This window comes from Hippichthys cyanospilos, chromosome 11, assembly GCF_059441005.1.
Source record: "Hippichthys cyanospilos isolate Australia breed blue-spotted pipefish chromosome 11, RoL_Hcya_1.0, whole genome shotgun sequence".
In the NCBI taxonomy this organism is placed as follows: domain Eukaryota; kingdom Metazoa; phylum Chordata; class Actinopteri; order Syngnathiformes; family Syngnathidae; genus Hippichthys; species Hippichthys cyanospilos.
The window spans coordinates 1,286,127-1,308,159 of NC_142379.1; the positions used below are offsets into that span (position 1 = coordinate 1,286,127).

At 44.3% G+C, this 22,033-nt stretch overlaps 1 protein-coding gene across 3 annotated transcripts in view; it reads left to right on the forward strand.

The window, feature by feature from the left end:
* Positions 1–22,033, forward strand: part of nbeab (neurobeachin b) — a 163,397-nt gene that overhangs the window by 22,366 nt on the left and 118,998 nt on the right. For all 3 annotated transcript variants that reach the window (XM_088427563.1, XM_088427565.1, XM_088427564.1), the window contains exons 2-13: positions 5,820–6,051; positions 6,364–6,464; positions 6,535–6,630; positions 7,729–7,850; positions 12,113–12,239; positions 13,511–13,630; positions 15,401–15,547; positions 17,732–17,929; positions 18,696–18,829; positions 19,650–19,758; positions 20,624–20,776; positions 21,220–21,388. In XM_088427563.1, coding sequence (XP_088283689.1) covers positions 5,820–6,051; positions 6,364–6,464; positions 6,535–6,630; positions 7,729–7,850; positions 12,113–12,239; positions 13,511–13,630; positions 15,401–15,547; positions 17,732–17,929; positions 18,696–18,829; positions 19,650–19,758; positions 20,624–20,776; positions 21,220–21,388 — 1,708 coding nt within the window. The remainder of the gene's footprint in view (positions 1–5,819; positions 6,052–6,363; positions 6,465–6,534; positions 6,631–7,728; positions 7,851–12,112; positions 12,240–13,510; positions 13,631–15,400; positions 15,548–17,731; positions 17,930–18,695; positions 18,830–19,649; positions 19,759–20,623; positions 20,777–21,219; positions 21,389–22,033) is intronic.

The window sequence follows — 22,033 nt, forward strand, 5'->3', positions numbered from 1 at the left end:
GCACACACAGCAGTGTATCTCGCCTTAAGTTCCGGCGTGCAACACAAAAAAACAAAAACTAGCGAGCCGGGGCGCTCATAACTCAAGGTATGACCTATGATGTTATGACTGCGCGAAAACAGAAACGCCGCCGCCAGGAATTTCGCCGTTCTAGGGCGGGTTAAAATGGAACGGCACAAATGGCGTGTAGAACACGAGAACGGCCAGGCGGATGAGCCGGAGCTCCGGCGAGTCGTTATCGCGCGTTCACCTTGCGGCAACTCCGGGAGCGCATTTGTTAGGATGTCAGAGGCAAGAAGAAAAATAAAAAGGTGATTAACAACTCGGGAGAGTCGCCAGACTTTGCCGTTGTAAACAGCGTTCCGCTGCGTTCATCATAAGCCGGCCCGAGTTTCAGCTTGCCACCCAAGCCCAAAAGCGCTCCGTTTTCCCCATAAAGAACGTCGGATTTGACCTTTGAGGTTTGGACGTTACCAATGATGCGCGGCGAAATAATTTGCGCCCTGAAGTAAGCGCGCTAAGCCTTATCATTTTAGAAGAGGCCCGTTCTGATCTGAAGCCGTTTTAGTCCAGGCGTGTTTTTTTATTAACGCTGCCATGATGCATTTCCCAATTTTGCTCTTCTACTTTACTCCACTGGCTGCGGTCAACAAAACTAATGTAGCATATCTACACCGCAATTAATTGCCCGTGCTTGCGCTGAACTGATTTCGTTCACTTCTTTGTCAAAGGCTTACTTGTGTTATATGACAGATGCAGATGTATTTTCATTGTTAAGCGTCGAGGATTTAGGACTTTAATTATACATTAAATTGAGATTTGATATGTATCTTCATTTCGAATGGAATAGAGTCCTACGATCGTCATTGTACAGATGGCAAGCAAAGAAATTGGGAGCGCTGCTACGATAGGTGCATATTAAATAAATAGGAACAACAAACAGAATAAATATTAAAGGACAAAAAAAAAATCACAGTTTGACAGTGCAGTTGTTGTTTTTCATGCGTTTTTATTTTGTTGTTGAGATCACTCTGGGAAAAAGCTGTCACAGTTTGTTTGTCCGGCTTTGTCCTGAGCTCGTCGCCTACGCAATTTCCATTTCCGAGTGGCACTGGCTTTAGCTAGCACATAGAGGCGTGGCTCCATGTGGGGAGGAGCTAATCAAATGACTCCACCCACACAGTTCAAGAACCTATGTTTTTTTTTTAAACACTTGAGCATCAAAAATGACTAATTCTAAAACTCGGTCAGCGCTAACTATGCTGATAGAGGAAGTCTAACCGACAGAGGGACACTTTGTCAGACACAGGATCGGAAATTTCCTGAAATTTGCCCAAATCTGACTCGAATACGGCCTGGGTCTTTCGCCGATCCGACTAGTGAGGCTGTCGATCAGCCACTCGGGCGTAACCGCCGGTCCGCCGGCGGGAGCCCGACCGAGACCAGTTAGAGCCCAATTAAAGTCCCATTAGTTTCCAGCTGCCCGCTCGAAAAATCCCCTCCCCCGCCGCCTGTGCTCCGTTGCAAATCATTATATGCATACGCACGGCTCCATCGAGCTTCTGAGCACCTAATCCGGTCTAGAGTTGCTTAATTGAAATCCTATAAATTAGCCGCAGGGCTTCGTCTCTCCTGGGAGAGCACAAATGTGGTCGGCCTCGCGTCCGTCTGCGAATTCCCGCATCCGACGAGGAATTCGCACCACCAAGACTTTCCGGACGTTTCAAAATCTAGGGCATCCAAAACTCAAGCAGTATGTGCGGCGCTTTGATGTAGATAGGGCCATTTTAAAGATGCGTAGGGTGCTGTCACTTCTGATGGGACGGCGTGTCTGAAGACTTGGATGCAAACCCATGTGTCGTGACAGTAATGGCACATTTGGAAAATATGTAAAGAAAATACACTCAAATAGCGAGGGGCCATTTTTGCGTTTCTATAAGACATATGCAGCATGATCACAGAACAAATTCCAGTAGTAAGTCCTGCCCTTACTTTTTTGTTTACTCGAACTCGGGGCTGAAACGTGTCTTGTAAAAAAACCAACATGCTTGGACCTGTTTTTCCCAACCTTGGGTACTTATTTTTCGAGTTCACTGTCAGCGGGTCGTGGTGTAACAGCTGACTTGACTTAACATTGACTTCAACAGCACTACGTTGTTCAAAAATGAATCATTTTTTGCTAATTATGCTAATCAAGGATGCTACAAAAGACTTGATGATGCTAACATTGCATTATACATCGCCTGATGCCATTTGCGGCGGCTCAAATGTTAGCGGCTAGCGTGGTTAGCAGCAGTAACCAGCACTAGGTGCGCTAGCACTGTTAGCGGCTAGCAGTACTCTACTGCTCCTTATAGGCTGGCGAGAGCGGCCTGATTACTTTTGAAAACGAGTTGAATAGACTTTTTTATTACGGCTTATCGTCCGTAAAATACGGTATTACTAAGTGAAAATGTGTCTTACGATTTTCCTTAACCGAGCAAAAAGCCCTATTATTTATTTTTACCCGCACACCCTATTATTCGACAATATTTGAAAATATTCACTCGCAGCAGCACCGCTCAAACTTGATTGGGGGACCGACCTCAATATTCCGCAGGAATCAGGCCAGCGGTTGCACGCGCGGCTTCGCGGACACAAAAAAACGAGGAGAAGCGGCAATTTAGTCCGGCGGGCTGTCTGCATGCGAATCCACGAGGTGGAGTGGAAGCGGAAGTGGCCGCTTTTTTTGTTGTTGTTTTTTGCATGCAGAACAGCGGCTTAGCCCCGCTCTCGTTATTTCCGACAGCAGTTAACTGGCGGGCTCTCTTTGAGGACGGATTTGTCTCCGGCTCCCCCGTCCTATCTCCCCTCATTGTTTCCTCAAACGCGGCTCCGACACGCACATTACCGCCAGCTCATTAGCTTGCCGTGTACGCTTTCCTCATTGTTCCACTGCAAATACAAACGGCTTCTGGATGGGCTTTCAAAACGAAGCCACTGTGCGCTTTCTTCCCAAAATAACGGCGCCAATAACAGATGATGAAGTTTGTGTGTAACTTCATACTATGTATGAACTATAAACGTTGTCTTGAGCGGTTCAGCTTCATTTCAAGCTTTATTCAAATCTAGATAAACAATTTCTGGATTTGATAAAATTGCGCTTTCTTTTACAAAAACCTGCGGTTTTTGCTCCTCGTCCCCATATTAAGTTCTTCCGAATTGGAGCGTATATAAAACGGGTGTCAAACTCAAGGCCCGTGGACCAGATCTGGCCCACCACATGGTTTTATGTGGCGAAATGCTAATTTTTTCTAAAATAAATACCGAATTTGTAGTTTTCTTCAACTTTGTGTAAAATTGATTTGACCTCACAATGGCCCTCTGACAGAAACTATAACTTCAACGTGGCCCATGATGAAAATGAGTTTGACACTATGCAGATACATTTTTCAAACGAGGTGTTGCAAGAAAATACATTTATAATTGAAATGCAGAGGTAAAAGCTGAAGAATTTACCGGTACATGGAGATTAAGTTATTTGTTCTCACCCCAAAAAAAAGAAAACTGGCATATAAGGCGCACCGGATTATAAGGCGCACTGTAGGCTTTTGAGAGAAAGGAACGCTTTTCGGTGCGCCTTATAAACGCGTAAAATACGGTAATCCTTACCATCTGAAAGGTCCCGGTTTCATCGATCTGTTTCATCTGTAACAAAACGGATTCCTTGCCGTTTGATCTTCAGCCCGTAGTCCCCTTGAAGTCCTCGTAGGTCCGCCGTTGCCTTTTGGTCCCACCGACGCCATTAACCGTCAATCACTGTCCTTGTTGCGGCCCATTTTCCACCTCCGCAACTTTGATGCCCAGCATGCCGTCGTCTCATCTCCCGCACACAGGTAGCATACGCTTCTTCGGCCGGGCTAATTTCATGCTTGTTGAATTTGATGAACTACGTTATTGATTTGCTGTTTTCGACTTTCTTACCGATTACTTGTGACTAAAAATGGGGGGGCGGCGGCGTCCCTTTTCATTAAAGGAAGGCTATTTTATTTTCACAGGCGGTTAAATTGTGATCAAACCTTTTAGAAGGGAAAGTGATGACTACCCTCCTCACTTAAGGGAGATGGAGTAGCGCATGCCTGAGACGCCATGCCTCAATGAATGTGATTTATTAAACGCCTCACCTCAAATTAGGTGACAAATGCTTCCCTTCTACGGGAAGAAAAAGTATTTGAGATATCTATCTTCACCACAAAGACAGCTGGCCAATGACTTGAAATATCTTGATTCAGTTGTCAAGAAAATCAACTGTTTGAAAATGATCTATATCAGGCGTCCCCAAACGTGAACGTTCATTGTTTTTTTTTCACCGTGCCACGCATAACCAAATAATACCGCTTTCTGGGATGCTGACTGGGATGCAATGAAAATAAATGAAAATATTAATGCGGAACTTCATCAAATTTTAATACCCATTTCTGGTGCTACAGAAAGGAAAAAAAACAAAAGTCTAGTATTGTTCCCGGGGCCGGGCAAAATACAGAAGCGGGCCAAATCCGGCCCGCGGGCCGTACTTTGGGGACCACTAAATTGTGAAATGTTACACATCCTATGCATCCTACTTCATAATTCAACTTATTTAAAATACGTCATTGTTTTCCGAGCATTTAGCTTTGCATTTGAATAGAACCTTTTTCACGTGAACTTTTGTTGCGTTTATTACGTCCAATCAAATCACACCCGGGGCTGTCATGTCACTGAGGCCACGTAAAGGGGGATTTCTCCGCTGGTAGCACCCTCTACTAGTGAAGGTTTAAGGAAGCTCCTGTGTCAAAATCTGCTTGGGGACTTCAAAACGGCTCGGCTTTTAATATTTTGTGTAGCGAAAGGAAAATTGTGCCGTATCTCTTTGGTGTAGCCTGATTTCTCGTGATTATAATGTATCTTCCGGTAGCCCTAGCGGTAGATGAAGTGACGATTTGTCATTAAATCCTTGTTTTGAATCAAACTGCAGTCATTAACCTCCTAGAAATGACATGGATGCATATTCACGGTGAACGTTTTTTCCATTAGATTCCTAGGAACGCTACGTTTGCTCATCTAACGATCGCGCCTATTGATTCCTCTTGAAAAAAACCCAAAAAGCACCGCGCTTTGACCAGGTCCGCAGCCGGCGAGCTCGCTTCAAGCTCCTCGTTCTCAGTAGTGATTTGACCTGAGCAGAACAATGAAAATGACGGAAGAGAAAAATATTGTCAGCGTTGAGAAACAGCCGCTGTTTTCCGCTGGCGAGGTTGCTTTGCCGTTCACCTCTCTCTGATACGCCTCTGGGGAAGCTCCCCTCGGCCGGCCCTCTCTGGAGATGACCCTTTCTAGAAAGTAGGTTTCTATAATTGTGAGGAAGAAAAACTAGGTCAAGTATGCTGCTATTTGTTACTCTACAGTTCTTTGTTTTATGGCTGAATTTGTTTCATTCCAATACCGAGTGCAAGAGAAGCGATGTCAGTCAAGTTTTGACCCTGGAAGTTGAAGTACAGTATTAGTTTATGAAAATGGAAAGAAATGACAAGATATTGTGAAACCCACCCAGTGAAAATATCGATAGTTGGTAGATTAAAAGAGGACGGAATGATATAGGAGTTTAAAATTGGCAGTGTAAAGGTACTTTAAGCAGTATTGTTCATGGAATCGGCGTTGCAATTTTCTTTTTGTAATCAGCGACGGAGGTTAGGGAAAAAGACTTTTTTCACCCCCCGTTGCGGACAAGGTGGCGAAGGCTCCCTCCTCGTCGGCAACGCCTCGGCCGGCGTCTAAGGCACGTTTCTCGTCCCGCTCCGCAGCTGGTGGCCGGCGAGTTCGATCTGGAGACCAACTTCGTCATTCAAGACGCGGACGGCATCGGCTGCCTGCCGGCTCTGCTGGAGCGCTGCGACGCGGCCTGCCAGGCGGAGATCTGGAGCATGCTGACGGCCGTGCTCCGCAAGAGCGTGCGCAACCTGCAGATGAGCACCCGGGTGGGCCTCATCCGACGGCTGCTGCTCCGGATCGGCTCCGCGGACGACATGATTGCAGGTGGTGCGCCCGCGCGATGTAAATTCACGTGCGACAAGATTGCAGTATTTAGCGGGGACTGCAAAAATGGATTTCGAAATGACTCCTCCTGAAAATACTTATTAGGCAAAAAAAAGTAGAAAATGCACATTTGTGAGATAAATAACATTTTGGAAGCAAAGTATTTTGCAGCATGATGCGTAAAGAAATGAAACTAGAGCACTTTCTTGATGAGAAAACACAAATCAGCTGATTTTTGGCATGTAAGCCCAACAAGTGTCTGCGGGGGAGCGCCTGCTTGTCTGAAGGCGTTGCTTTTTGTTACCGTTGAAGACTTGCTGGTGGACATGCTGGGCGTGCTGGCCAGCTACAGCATCACGGTGCAGGAGGTCAAGCTGCTCTTCAGCATGCTCCAAGGCCAAGACGGCCTCTGGGTGAGTCGCGGCCACGACGCCCGCCCGCGACGCCCGCCGCCGTCTCATCTGATCCCCTCGCTCTCCGCAGCCCAGGCACGCGCTCAAACTGCTGGCCGTCCTCAAGCACATGCCCCAGCGACACGGACCCGACGCCTTTTTCAACTTCCCCGGTCGCAGCGCCGCCGTGAGTCCTGACGCACGCTTCATTTGCGTCTTGCGGGGTATTTAAAAACAACACGAGTTTGGATTCATAGAGGAAAATACAAGATGAGAAAAGATACAACATGAACACTGTCATTTTTTTTTCCACAATTGAAAAACACACTCTTTTTTCCGAGTAACACACTCTTATTTCCACATATTTTCTTCCACTGTGAGAATTCCAACAATTCCGAGCTGAGATTGACTGCGATTGACTGCCTGTGCTCATCCCAATCCAAACCGATGCGACACCGCCATCTACAATGATCTGTTAGTCATTACAGTGATACAAACTGTAACCTGCAAACCTGATAAGATGTTTAAGACAATCTTCCATACTGACCCATTTTAAAAACGTATTTGGTATATGCATACATGTATATTAGGGACGGGCGAGTATCGATAGTCACCGGGCGATCCGGTCAACGCAACAAGTACCAATTTCAAGTATCGTACTCGCGACTTCACGTCACCCAAATTGAGCGTAAATTCCAAACGGTAACATCCACGTGCAAAGCAACCGTAGCGCCGATGAAACAACGTTCTCTTTTCTGATGTGGTCTTTCACTGAGAAATGAACATTTGTTCACAAGTGACTAGAAATTAGTCCACTTCCTACGAAATATTTTCCTCGTTTGTGTCAAGTCTCGTAAAAACGCCACAATTTACGACCTCCCTCTAATCACATTCTCTTCAAGCAAGCAAATAAATCCCAGGTATCCATTATGCATCATTTTAGCGAGTTGTTTGCGGTATGAATAATAAATAAACCTCCGTGCAGAAATGAAGCCAGTACGACTTGGATTTATTTAAAAAAGCCTCGGCAGTTAATACATATTTAGCAGGCGCTGAATTTATTGTAGTGAATAGGGCCTTATTTCTTTCAGAAAATGAGCTAAGGAAGGAATGGAGGAAGATGAACGTTTCCGTGAGCTAAGCAAGCATTTTGCACATTTGCATAGCTGTAAAACATGTCCGCCGAGATGCTCCTTGCTTACTCCCAGCAAGTTTGTGCACATTTACTTCGCTAAGAAGTGAGCAAGTAAGCTCCGCCTCACCGTGGACATTTCTCTCCGCGCAGGCCATCGCTTTACCTCCCATCGCCAAGTGGCCTTACCAGAACGGCTTCACCTTCAACACCTGGTTCAGGATGGATCCCTTGAACAACATCAACGTGGACAAGGACAAGCCCTATCTCTACTGGTGAGCCAGCGCCTTCAAAATAACAGCTAGAAAACTTTTTCAAATTCGCAAGTTTAAACTCAAGGTACAGCTGTGCCTTTGGAAAGCTGTTTAGCTTAATGCTAACAAACAGTGCGGTTAGCATCAGGTAGCTGCGGTTTTGGACGCAGTGGATATTTGAACATAAATGGTGGAGCAACACATGTAAACATACTTATAGCTGCAACTACCGTATTTTCCACGCTGAAAAGGCGCGCATTTTCTCAAAAGCTAACAAGTGCGCCTTAAACTCAGATGCGCCTTATACGATGCATAAATGTTTCGAAAAAAATAACATCACCAACATCAAGTAAATTCTTCAACTTTTACTCATGCGTTTCAGTTATAAACGTATATTAATTAAATCAATTTATTAGGGAGACAAGGTGTAAAAACTGTCAATCAATTTAGCAAATCAATCCAGAAATTGATTTTCAATCAACAGAAAGATATATGTTAGGGTTTTTGGTTGCGTAAGTTGATTGAGAGTTAAGTTTATTGATTAAATGAATCATAATTATATTCTTTTAAACTCTCGATTGGACTTGACATTGATCCAAACAATTTTTCGATGTAATCGAGGTATTTTTTCCTTTTCTTCAGATTGCACTTCCTAATTTCTTACTTTATTATCAACATTGTTGACTGACATATCTGATTGTTTTTTGCCATTCACTCAATCAATACCCGGGAGGTGGGGGGAGAAAATCATAAAAATGAATGTTAAAAAAAAAAACAAAAAAACCCTCATTTAAAACATTTTTAGTGGATGAGGTTGAAACGCATCTACACATTTTGGTGAGATAGATGAAGTAAAATGAGCAAACACATTTTACTTGCACTTTTACTTTTACTTACTTACTCACATTACTTACTTACTCACATTTTACTTACTTACACATTCTACTTTACTTACTCTCGAGGCGCCACTAGACAGAATATTTGCAGGTCTAGTGTTCCCCCAGCTGCACTGTTTTTTTTCCCCTCCCCCATCATACTAATTGCTTTAGCATAGCATTAGCGCCGGTTGCAGCCGCGTGCACGTAGCCGCTCAGTCACGGACTTCCCGTTCCGTTTGAAACCCCGCCGACCTCACGTCCGAGTAGATTAGGGGGACACGAGGCATTTTGTCAAGGTCAAAACGCTCTTTGTCTGGCAGTGGAAAGCCCACGCCGTCCTCGGGGAATATTACAACACTTGCGGCGTTCTTTCTATCGTACGCTATTGGTCTCCTTTGCTTATTCTTGACTCTCATCTGGACCAGGCAGGTTTCATTCCAAAGATATTTATCGGGCTTGAAAAGAAGGAATATTGGTCACGCTTTTATGGATCCAGGTGGCAACCGAGTGTGAGATGTCATGCTAATCTTCACAGCTCGGCGCCAGGCCGTGGCAACCACAGGAAAAGCGTGATCACTTCCAAAGGCAGCTGGGGGCGCCATATAGGGTTGCAACATCTCCGCCATACCTATTCTGTAGGTGCGAAATTACACCGCAGCTGCGGAATAAACAAAATGTACTTTTGAATGTACAATTGTTGAATTAAATTGCAAACAAAAGCCATCAAAAATTCACATTTTCTGCACCTTGTTCCCATATAAATTGCTTCAAAATTGGAGTATATTTAGCACAGGTGTGAAACTCCGGTCGGTATCCTGCATGTTTTCTATTTTTCTCACTCGAAAATACCTGATTCAACCGATTTGGATCATTTTCAAGTTCTTGCGGAGCTTACTAATGAGCTAGTCTTTTGAATCCGGTGTGCTAAGGACAGAAAACATCGTAAACATGTAAGATACCGGCCCTTGCGGACTGGAGTTTCACACCTATTGTATGCTATATAGCATATCAAAATTTCAAAAAGATTCTTACAGAAAAATGAATTGTAAAGAATACATTCATGAATGAAATACAGAGGTAAAATTTGACGAATTTACATGGCATTTCACTTTTTTCATTTTTTTTATCCCCAAAAATGAACACTTGCGATTGATTATAAGGCGAATATCATCTCATGGAGAAGTCTGAGGGCTAGCTCAGCGCGAGGCTGCACACCGGCCGCAGCGTAGCGACGCTTTGCTTCGGCAAAGGGGACCTGGGATGATCTCCGTGGGAGGTGTTGACAAAGGACCGCACGGAAGACGGATGCTAGACGTCTTAAGAAAGCGGGCGTAGCAAGGAGTATATTACAACGACCGGATCGATGTTCATTCCGCGCTCGTGCGTCCGCGGCTTGAAGTCGGGGTGTGTTTATTTGCTCTGTGTTCTAGGCGGGCCTCATTTCCTCCGTCAAACTGCTATCTGCGAGATCACGGCCGAAGAGCAAAGCTTTTCTCACGCTTGCAAAAATGCATCGGTCTTAGCAAATATCCCAATAAAATACTGCTACCTCCATTAACGACACCATATCGAGCCCTGAGCGGTATTTTGTCCAGTGCTTCCATCTTGACATCTAAGGGAAAGGGTTGAAAGAAGACACCGGGGAGCTGAAATTTCACCCAGATAGCGACAAGTCAAAGTCTGTAAACGTAGTTATCACACTTGCATACACTTTTTTGTATGTTCTTATTCATACTGTGTTGTTTTTAACGTGGCATGCACCATTGTAATAATACATCAAAGCAAAGTAACGATAAGTGGTATTGAGTATATTTAGTCCTAAAATTCTTGCCGCTTATAAGTGGTAGATCAAAAAAATATATCATTAAACTAAGGAAGGAACTAGCCATGTGCAGTATTTGTCCGATCTTTTGATCAAAGGTGTTTCACATCAAAAGGCAAAGTATTAAATAAAGTCATTAGGGAGCTGAAATTTCACCCAGATGCTGGCAACATGTCAAAGTTCAAAATGGCACTACCGCTTACTTATCACCCTGCTGTGATGTGAAAAAAATGAACCAAAAATGGTCAAAATACTTAGAAAGGGTTACAAATGTAATCATAGATGGCAAAGAACAAACAAAGGATCTGGAAATGGAGGATATTCAATAAAGTATTCCTGCTGATAAAAAACTAATAATAATAAAAACCAGGCCGGATTTGTAGCTTACTTTGAAATATAAACATTGCTTCACAAAGGAAATATGATGGTTGTAAAACACAGACGTGTGAAAACCAATTCACATTTCTCATTTTTCCACACTGACTTATTGTTTGGAGGAATCATAATAGCTTCTGGAGAAAAGCAAAAACTAAGGCACGGACCTGTGCTGCTAATTAAACCTAATCAAATCAAGAGCATTTTTTTTCTTTCCATGCAATGTTATGTTCTTATATTTATATGATGCTATGTAATATGATATGTTCATTGGACCAGCACTCTTTGAATGGGGTGCGGACTGTGTGTGAAACACATTTCAGGGGGTACGTGAATTTTTGCCCGGGTTTCTGAAGGTATCAGCGAATCTAATTTCATGCTTTGCAATGCGGTGACAGGAGCGGTACACTTTGCTTTTCAAATTAAGAGCGAATGCATTGGAAAATGAAGCACCATATTGCTAAATTGTGTGATCGTGACTCCTTTGGAAAACTTTGCATGCTTTTTACACAGTTTCATCACCAAACTGTTTCTAGTCAAATTGAGAGCAAATTAATTTGGACCTGATCGCCGCAGTATTTTAGAGTGTACTTTGCACAACATTTTATTTTATTTAGATTTATATGCACGCATATGTTCATTATTGAGGCAATTTTCTGGCAGAAATAAAACAGATGATGCTATGTGATGTTTCTTTTGGAGCTGAATAAAATGCACTTCAAGATACCACCACAAATAAAAGTTGGATAAATCAGACACAGCACTGTTTTAAGGTTTTTTTTTGTAGTTTTTGCCCCCTAAGAAAAAACTCCACTGCTACAGTGCACAAGTTCTTTGAAGTTCCAAGTAATTTGCTCTTCATTTGAAAAATAGTACTGCAAGCTTTGCATTGTAGTAGAAACAAACAACTGTCTCAGAGGGCTTCACGGGTGTAAACGAAATCATATAGAACATCACAAATACACAATGGCTTCCCCCGAACAAAGCGATCAGAAGTGGAAGGAAAAACCCAAAAACCCACCTGGGGAAAATAAGAAACCTTCTGAAGGGACCACAGGTGGGAGGAGCCCCGTTTCAGGCTCAACAGGTTGCACTTGATGCCGATACTAAAAATAACACAATGTGCCATATTAAGCAGTAGTATCAAAGTGTGTTTGGAAAAAAAAACCAACAACATCCCAAATGTCTTCTCCATTTTGTGCATCCAGTTTCCGCACCAGCAAAGGCATCGGCTACTCTGCGCATTTCGTGGGCAACTGTCTGATCGTCACGTCCCTGAAATCCAAAGGGAAAGGTTTCCAGCACTGCGTCAAATACGATTTCCAGCCCAGGAAGGTGAGCCAAATTCATTGCTGCTTTGAAGTGAGGGCCCCGCGCTGCGACTTGTTTGTTTTCCGAGCAAAACCAAACACAAAAACGACGGGCCTCGCCCCGTGTCGTATTTGGTCAAAGCTCACATGAAAACAATGAAGCGTGTCATTGTGTTGACAAGATGTGTCCCCGTTTTTGTGGGGATGAGCTCCCTTAATGGCGTCTGTTATTCCAAGAGAACTAAAAATACGGCGGGATTTAACACCCTCTTCTGAGCTAAATTAGCATGTTCTCTTCTTGACTGCAGTCCCTGCTTTAAATGCATCCAGGCCGCTGTCTTTACTTTTCCTTTATAACCTATATTTATTTCTTTTTGATATCGATTTTGTTTTGGTTTTACAATATGCAGATATCCGAAGCACAGGAGAAAATCCTCGTGGCCCTTTTCTCATTTTCTTAGGTGCGATGTGTGCATGTGGGGGCGCTCCTCGAAGAAACGCCGGCATGAACGCGGTCGCCAATTGAAGTCGATGTTTTCCATTATAAATTGCCAAAGTCATCTCCAGCTTGTTGCCTATCACTCATTAATAACGTCATTGATAACGTTTTGATTATTAGCAGTGGTTGTCATTGAAAACCTTGCTGATTTTGCAGCCTGGAGTAGTGATGCGCAAATGAAGCTTCATGAAGCGTTTGCAATATTTTTTGACTCCTCTAGATGACGCTGTTCACCTTTAAGGAATGATTTATTTTCAAACATATTTCATACTGTATATAAAAATAAAGCCATTCACAACAAAAGCGCAACATTCCCCTTTTTAGTGTTCTTGAATTATATATGAATATTGCCACACAGATATGTACTGTATATATATTGTAAATACTGGATAAATAATTATGTATGAATACCTGATTTATAAATAAACATTAATAGCATAGATAAACTTGATAAAAATCCATATGAACATATATTTATGCATTTATTTACATGCATATACTTCACCGCAATTAATATAGCACATATACACAAACCTTTTATATAATCAAGTAATTATCCTAATCCATATGTACTATAAAATACCACATTACATCACACTATTCGATTTGTAGATTTGTCCCTTATTATCCTGTTAACACGCTTCCTTTCAAATGTATTTATAATTTTTACATTTTTATAATATTATATTTACAATTATTTTTCATGCTTTATGAAAAAAATAGGATTGTTTTTCTAGTGATGAAAATTGCAGATTATTTTTTTTTCAATTGATGAATTTCTTTTTTCCTCGGCTCAGTGGTACATGATCAGCATCGTGCACGTTTACAGCCGCTGGAGGAACAGCGAGATCCGCTGCTACGTCAACGGCCAACTGATTTCTTACGGAGACATGGCCTGGCACGTCAACACAAATGATGTAAGTGCACTCTTCTTCTTTGCTGGATATTTCATGCCTTTTGTTTGTTTGGTTTTCTTCTTTCAAAAACGTCTTCCATTCGGTTCCCGCGCACGCTCCCATTTTCATATGCTAAACAGATGTGGATGCCGGGGGAGTAGGTGGCCAGTGGGCAAGATTTGCACTCTCCGCTCCATTTGCATCTTTCAATGAGGGATAAACAGCTTCGCATTTACACTCTCAGGCACGGCGGATTGCTTAAATGACCGGCGTGCTTCATGGACTACTCCTTCGCATTAACTGCGCCCGCCGCTAATATGCGAAGAAGCACCGGCAGTGTTGCTTTCTGGGTTTTTTAAATACCGCTTGGAAATTTCTGACACCCGCTTCACCAACGTGGCAAATCGGCAGCAAGTAGGACCGGAGGCGGCCTCGTGGAAGAAAGCGCTTCTTAAATTGAGATCTGAGAACTCCCGCTAATCCAAAAGCTAGTTTTAGGTTTAAAAAAAAAAAAGTGTTTTTGCTATATGCTGTATACCAGAGGTCCCCAACCGCCGGTCCGCGGCCCAGTACGGCCCGTGGATCTACAGCAAACGAGAGTGAATTCAAAGTACCGTATTTTACGCACTATAAGGCGCACCGGATTATAAGGGGCACCCTCAATTAATGTCATATTTTCAAACTTTTCCCATGTATAAGGCGCACCGGATTATAAGGCGCACCATCAATTAATGACACATTCTAAAACTTTTTCTATATATAAGGCGCACCAGATTATAAGGCGCACCCTCAACTAATGACATGTTAAAACTTTTTCCATATACAAGGCGCACCGGATTTTAAGGCACACCCTCAATTAATGACATATTTTAAAACTTTTTCCATATATAAGGCGCACCGGATTATAGGGCGCACCCTCAATCAATGACATTTTAAAACTTTTTCCATATATAAGGCGCACCGGATTATAAGGCGCATCCTTAATTAATGACATATTTTCAAACTTTTTCAATCACAATATCGTAGTACTCAAAGTAATAATAATAACTAAACTCTCAATAGCATAAGAACTCAATGTCAATATGAGCAACCTTGTTCAACCGTAAACATAGTAAAGCTTACTTTATCAGTTCATTCCCCATAGGAATCCCAATCTCAATATTGATCCATATATAAGGCGCACCTGATTATAAGGCGCACCATCAGCTTTTTTTAAAAAATGAAGGCTTTTAGGTGCACCTTATAGTGCGGAAAATACGGTAACTCGCACATGCAAGTTTTCAATGTGTAAACTCAATTTAGAGTCATACTCACGCGAATGATGAAACACGTCCTTTTGACAGCGATCTCACGCCGCACAAAACGGGTTGAGTTCCAAAGGACCAAGCCATCCTGTTGTAATTCTCGATCCTGGGGCTATTTTGATGGAAGCGCGTCACGGACAAACCCGGGAAGTCTTTTGGAACGTGTCAAGAATGGCCTCAAGTAAAAGAACTTGAAAATAGCACAATAAGAGAGAGGTCGTAATGGCAGCCGTTTCCTTCCCGAGCAATATTCCCCGCGTCCCAAACGTCTATAGCCAATCCTAATTTGTCCAAATGGATTTCGGTCCTTTTGGGAATCCGGCGGAACGTTGCGTTTATGATTTTAAGGTCAAAGTGTTGGCGGACCTTTCGTCAGACGATGAGCGAAAACCGTCCGAGGCGCCCGGGAGGGAAATGAATTTGAAAAGTCTACTCCATCGTTGTTAAAAGTCAGCGCCCCCATCTTTGAAACGCCCGTCCCCCCCAGAGCTACGAGAAGTGCTTCCTGGGCTCCTCGGAGACGGCCGACGCTAACAGAGTCTTCTGCGGCCAGCTGGGAGCCGTCTACGTCTTCGCCGAGGCTCTGAATCCGGCGCAGATCTTCGCCGTCCATCAGCTCGGGCCGGGCTATAAGGTATGATGACCTTCAGGGCGGCTCCATTTGGATCCTCGCTTCTTTTAATCTGTTAAAAAAAGAAAGGAAAAACAAAAATGACCTTCCGGGGATTCGCGACATGATGCACGACATCATGAGAAGGAGACTCTGGGGGGTAGAATTTTGATTACGCGGTCAGCCATGCAAAATGTGTTTGCCTTGCATATTTTAGGGGAGAATGCGTTGCTTTTTACAAGACAAAATAGTCGTTCGTCTTTTTTTGCGTGGTTGCTCCGTGCCGGTTTTCGGCTTTGCATAGATCAAGCCACGCCGCTGCGTACACCTTCACATTGGAACGCGCGACATAAAATGAATACGTGGGATTTGTTTGTTTGTTTGTTAAGGTAATGGAGCTAGCCCTTTGTCACTTTCTAATCAGCGTTCTTGTTCGCTGTAATGTTCTTGTCTCGCTTTAATGCATTTCTACTTTCCTGCCTCACTGTTTCACGGAATCATTTTTTTCCGTTAAATAGCCTGTATACATTTGTATAGGTAGTATTATATGAAAAATAAATAAATAAATAATACATAATAAATGAAAAAACAAACCAGCAGTGAAGACACAGAAATAAACACGAGATAAACATAAAGAAAAAAGCATACTAAACAAAAAGCTACTGCATATACTATAAGCTATTATAGTTATTAACTATAATAGCTATCAACTATGACAATATTTGATGCCTTTTTAGACAATTAGGCTTTTGTCTCCTGAAATGAAAAGGTGAAGCATTTTCACAAAATTGGGCCTATGTATCAGAAAATGAAATTTGAGATATTGATATTCGAATTCTACACTTTATATTGAGGTTTAATACATGGAGGTAGCTCAAAATTGAACAAGGTTACAGTAATTTGAATGTTGGCCTCAGGTTTGACAAAAAAAAACAACTTTAAAACTGGCGCATTTATCTTTCAACGCTGCATCGTCTACCAACGGTTTGAATGAACTTATGTGATTTCGTTAATAACGAAACTAATCTCTCCGACATAAGTTGTTTGGTCATAATGTTCTGCGTTCCTTTTGTTGAATGGACCCTGAGATTTTCTGCTAGGTTCTGACTGAAGTGAAGTTGCTCTCTCCTTCCACTGATGCTCACCCGTTGGCCGTGTCAAGTCAACTTTTCCCTGGAGTGCATCACAGGAATGAACCTCTGCAATCACAAATGGCCTCGGGACAGAAACTGGAGTCTCTTTTTTTTTTTTACTAACAATGACTGTGGCCAACGGACTGAGTGCTCGAATGCCTCTGGGTTTTTTTTTCCTCAGGAGCGGCTTATGAGATCGTTATTTTCACAGAGGGACGGACGCGCGGCGCCGGCCGCTCGTGCCGTCCCGAGATTTTTCAAGGATGAGCGAGACTGCGCCACGCGCCGCCTTCTCGCTCGCCTCCATTACGGCAGACGAGCACAATATGCAATATTAGGCTATTTTATCAGCGGACTGGAAGACAACATCAAACGCCGTTCAACACCCCAGTTGGGTTAAAGTCTCTGCGGCCGGGAAGATGCTGTACTGATGAACTTGTTTAGTTGTGGCTGCACGCTCATGGAATGTTTAGCTTGTTTAGCTAGCTTATATATATATATATATATATATATATATATATATATATATATATATATATATATATATATATTGTTATTGATTCGCAGTGATGTTTGTGTACCCTCAGGCATGAGTGAACGCCCCCAAAAAAGCTATGTGTCCCCGAGGGCAATTCCATTGGGGAATTGGGCCAGATAAGCCCCAAACAGAAACACATTTGGGAGACAGATGGATGACATTATCGTAGCTCTGATCAAAGTTACATGAACATTTTGACGATTCGCTTTGAGTGCCCCTTCATTACTTCAGCAGCTATAGTTAAAAAAAAAAAAACACACACACACGCGCGCACATTTTGTTTTCTAATCAAACATGCTTGGGAAGATGTATCCCATTTCCCCCAATTCATCCAAAGGTTGATGAGGCGATACACGCCAGGCTATCCCCGAGATGTCTGCCGGCAAAATTCCGTCACATACAAGCGCGCGTTTGTAATGAAATCACGCCGCCCGCCAACGCCGGCGTGTAATGAAAAACGCCCAGCCCAAAACCCTCATGCGTCTCACCCGATATTTTAATTTCACCCTTGTTTGCTTCCGTGGCTCCCTTCCCCAGAGCACCTTCAAGTTCAAGTCCGAGAGCGACATCCACCTGGCCGAGCATCACAAGCGAGTGTTGTACGACGGCAAGCTGGCCGGCGCCGTCGCCTTGGCTTACAACGCCAAGGCCACCGACGCCCAGCTCTGTCTCGAGTCCTCCCCCAAGGAGAACCCCTCCATCTTTGTCCACTCGCCCCACGCGCTCATGCTTCAGGTTCGTCAACGTTTCGTCCCTTTCCGCAAAATTCCGTCCGACAATCGGACGTTTGGATCAAAATGTGCGATCGGTACCTTTGCTTGGTTAATCCTTGTGTGGAATCCTTTGGTCTTCACTGTAAAGGAAGAGTATTGAAACAAGACGCCGGGGAGCTGAAATTTCACCCAGTTGTTGACAGGCCAAAATTCAACATGGCGCTACCAGCCGTTTGATAAAATACTTCCATAACGATGCGGAGGAAAATGACCCCGAATGGTGCAAAAACTGCACAAGGGTTAAAGAAAAAAGGAAAAGCATTGAAAGAAGACACCAGGGAGCTGAAATTTCACCCGGATGGTGACAGCAGTTTTAAAGTAGGCCATTCATTGAAGGTGCACCTTATAGTGCGAAAAATACGGTACCTCAAAATTATGCCCGATATGTCGGTATAAAAAAACATGCTGGCTTTCAACATTTTTTAAGTGGGCAAAAGTTTGTTGTAACTCCATGTTTGCAAAAAACAAATATATTTCGTGAAAACCGACCTTCAGATAGTCCTTTTTGTTGATTGTTTTGTTTTCTCCCTTCTAGTGCAGCTCCATCCAGTGGTTGCATGACTCAAACTCAGCCACTACTGTACCTTCTATTCTATGCGCCTTATAATGCAGTGCACACTGTATAGATGAAAAGCGTTTTAAAATAGTACGGAAGATACGATACTCGAGTTCCTCCGCGACCTGTTTCGCCCCTGGTTTGAAAGTCGTCGTTTTTGTGATTTTTCCAGGACGTGAAAGCCACGGTGACTCACTCCATCCACCGGGCCATCCACTCCATCGGAGGCATCCAGGTTCTCTTCCCGCTCTTTGCTCAGCTGGACTACCATCAGTTGAACGAAAGCCAAGTGGAGACCACCGTATGGTGAGAACAGCGCTGAGCAGATTCAAAGCACATAAAGGTCTTGACCATCAGCCGCTGTCACCCATTTCATTTTATTTTTGCTTATCGCTCAAATGTGTTTGTTGTACCCCAGAGATCTTTGGTTTACGACCCAGACTTTTTCAGCTTTTTATTGAACGCTATAAGACAAAGCCTAGCCTTCTTTCTCTCCGCATACATGATTTCGATTCGACTTTTTGAATGGCGTCAACGGCCAGACTAAACCGAGCAAAGTCGGCGACACTCCAACGGCCTGCGCCGGGACTTTATATGCGTGTAGCGCATCCGCGGACCGGCCTGCACGGCGGCGATTGTGTCCCTGTTATTGTTGCGCTGGAGTGGGGGCCACCGGAGGATGCCGGGCAAAGCCGATTACGGCGCGCCGCTCGTCGCCGCTGTCGCTCAGCCAAAAGGCTGAGAAGCCACCTTTGGCGGATCCCCCGGCGCATTGTGCTCACACTTTAAGCCCTTAAGATGACCTTCTCCGCACCTCTCACGTTTTACAAACGTAAGCTTCTTTCCTGAGAGTCAATCGCGGCGGCTTCCCTTTCCTTTATTGAGTCTTTCCAGATGAGTTCAGTTCGGCCAAAAGTGGGAGGAATCGGACCAAACAATCGGACCGTAATGCATTGGTTTTTCACAGCCCTACGCGTCTTGAAGATTAACGTGCAGTCGATCTAGTTAAAAAAATGATTGTGCCAAAGTTTCTAACGCGTTTTTTCCCCAGAACTTGGGATCTTAAATGGTCGACATTCAAATTACTGTGCGTGCCTCTTAATCGATGCGCGTTGGCTTTTGGCAGCGCGACCCTGCTGGCCTTCCTGGTGGAGCTGCTCAAGAGCTCTGTTGCCATGCAAGAGCAGATGCTGGGCGGAAAAGGCTTCTTGGTTATTGGCTACCTGCTGGAAAAGGTAACGCAAACATTTGTCTTCATTTTCCGTTTTTTTTTTTTTTTTTTTTGGCGCTGGCTCCCGACGACACTTTTGCCGGCACTTTGTCACTCAGCGCCTCGCCAGCTGACACAAAGTAACACCCAGGCGCCGAGGAAGTGGCCTTTTTCCCGCCCCTCCTTTCTCGCTCGCGACCCGCTGCCAGCGTTCGCACCCCGGCGTACGGCTCCATCTGTTCAAGATATGATTAAAGTTCCACCTTTGCGTTTGCCGTATCCTCATTTATCTCTTCTCCCGCCTTTGCCGGATCCCCGGCAGAGCTGAGAACAGGTGTCGCCCGAGCGCGCGTCGACATTCTGTGCAAAGTCAAAACTTTTTGCAGCGCTGGGATTGTATGCCCCCCATGTGGGCAAGGAGAGCCGCAATCACGAGCTTATTGAATTGGACGAATACAGTACCGTTCCAAAATGCGCACTAAAGTGCCAAATTAGGCCACGCCCCTTAAAGGCCAGCACAGCCATACTAGGAATGTCCCCATACAATTTCCCTTCTGATATGATTCTGATATTTGCAGCCTAGAGTACTGTTCGATATCGACATCCAACACGATACCAGCAGGAATGACGCACGCTTTTGTTCAGTGCTTCTCATTTATAGTTTGGAAAGATACCCATTGAAAAAAGACACATATTGTTATCTGATAACAATATGTGATTGGGACTCCCCATTCATTACAATTTAATACAATTTTTTCATATATACGGTATTATTTTATATATGAATAATCAGGATCAAAATAGCAACCAGTGGCGTTATGTCCAGTTTCGTGCAGTGTCTGGTTATCTTTTCCTCGGCAGTTGTTGACTTTTTTTTTTTTTTGCCCTAGTCGTCCCGCGCACACATCAGCAAGTCGGTGCTGGAGCAGTTCCTCTCCTTGGCCAAGTATCTGGACGGCCTGCCGTACGGGGCGCCGCTACTGAAGCAGCTGTGCGACCACATCCTGTTCAACGCCGCCATCTGGATCCACACCCCCGCCAAGGTGAGCTAGAGCGCCTCGCTCCAAACGGAGTTATCACAGAAACACGGCTTGTCTCCAGAAAGCAGCTGCTGCGCGAGCCCGTCATGAATAAATATAAGGGCAAATAAACGCTCAATTGTCTGGAGGCCGGCCTGCGACAGTCCTCCCAAGTAGAGCGGCGGCGCAGGGAGAAAAATGAGACAAACATTGAGGTAATGAAGTAGGTTGGAGCACTTTGAGCCGCGTTGCTGCTCTTCTTCCCTGAGGGCGTGCCACCACGTTTCCTGTCCAATGATGGCGCCTTGCAAAACGCTCGCAGGGAGGAATAACGACCAAAGGCCTCACGTTTTGGGGAGTTCGCTTTTTCGTAGATCGGTCTCGGAACCCCCACCCGTCGCTATTAACAGACTTGATCGTTTTGTTCTCTAATAGTGATGAATTTTCATTTCTCGTGTTATCCCAAGATCCAGGTGTCCCTGTACACCTACCTGTCGTCCGAATTCATCGCTACGGCGAGCATCGCCGGCACCATTCGGCGAGGCGGCGCAGTGCTCCAGCTAATGCACACGCTCAAGTTCTACTACTGGGCCGTCGACCCGGTCGACGCCAGCGGCATCGCCCCGAAGGGTCTCGGTGAGAACGCTTTAGCATCTCATGAGCTAACTGATTGATTCTAACGAGCACCAAGTCGCCCATCCGGAAAACTCGCCATCCGTGCCCTCCATAGCTATCTATCCAGTTAGCGTGAGAACGTAACCAACGCCATCCATAGTTCCAGCCAGCTAACTAACAATTGAGGTGACATGCTTAGCTAGCTAGCATCATCCTGCCAGTCAACCAAATAGCTATCCAGCTACCATCCAAAGCTAGTTCCAATCCATCAATCCATTCATCCATATTAGCTTGCTAGCTATCCAGCTAACTTACACGACCAACATTCATCCATTTATCCCAGCTGGCTAGGTGGCTATTCAGATATAATGCTAAACGAACTAGCAACTGTCAAGCAACTGTCTAGCCAGGTTAGACCTGAAGCACTCTCAGCTAGCTGGCTAAGCTAACTACCATTAATCCATCCATCCATGTTAACTCACTAGGCTATCGACCTCTCATTCACCCTTCCATGTCAGTTCGCTCTCCAGCAAGGATCCTAGGCTAACTAGCATCCATCCAGCTATCAACTAGCAGGCTAAGCTAGCTTGCATTCATCCGTCCACCTGTTTGTTAGCTATCTAGCTATCATGCTAAGATGGCTAGTGTTCAACCGTCCATACGTGT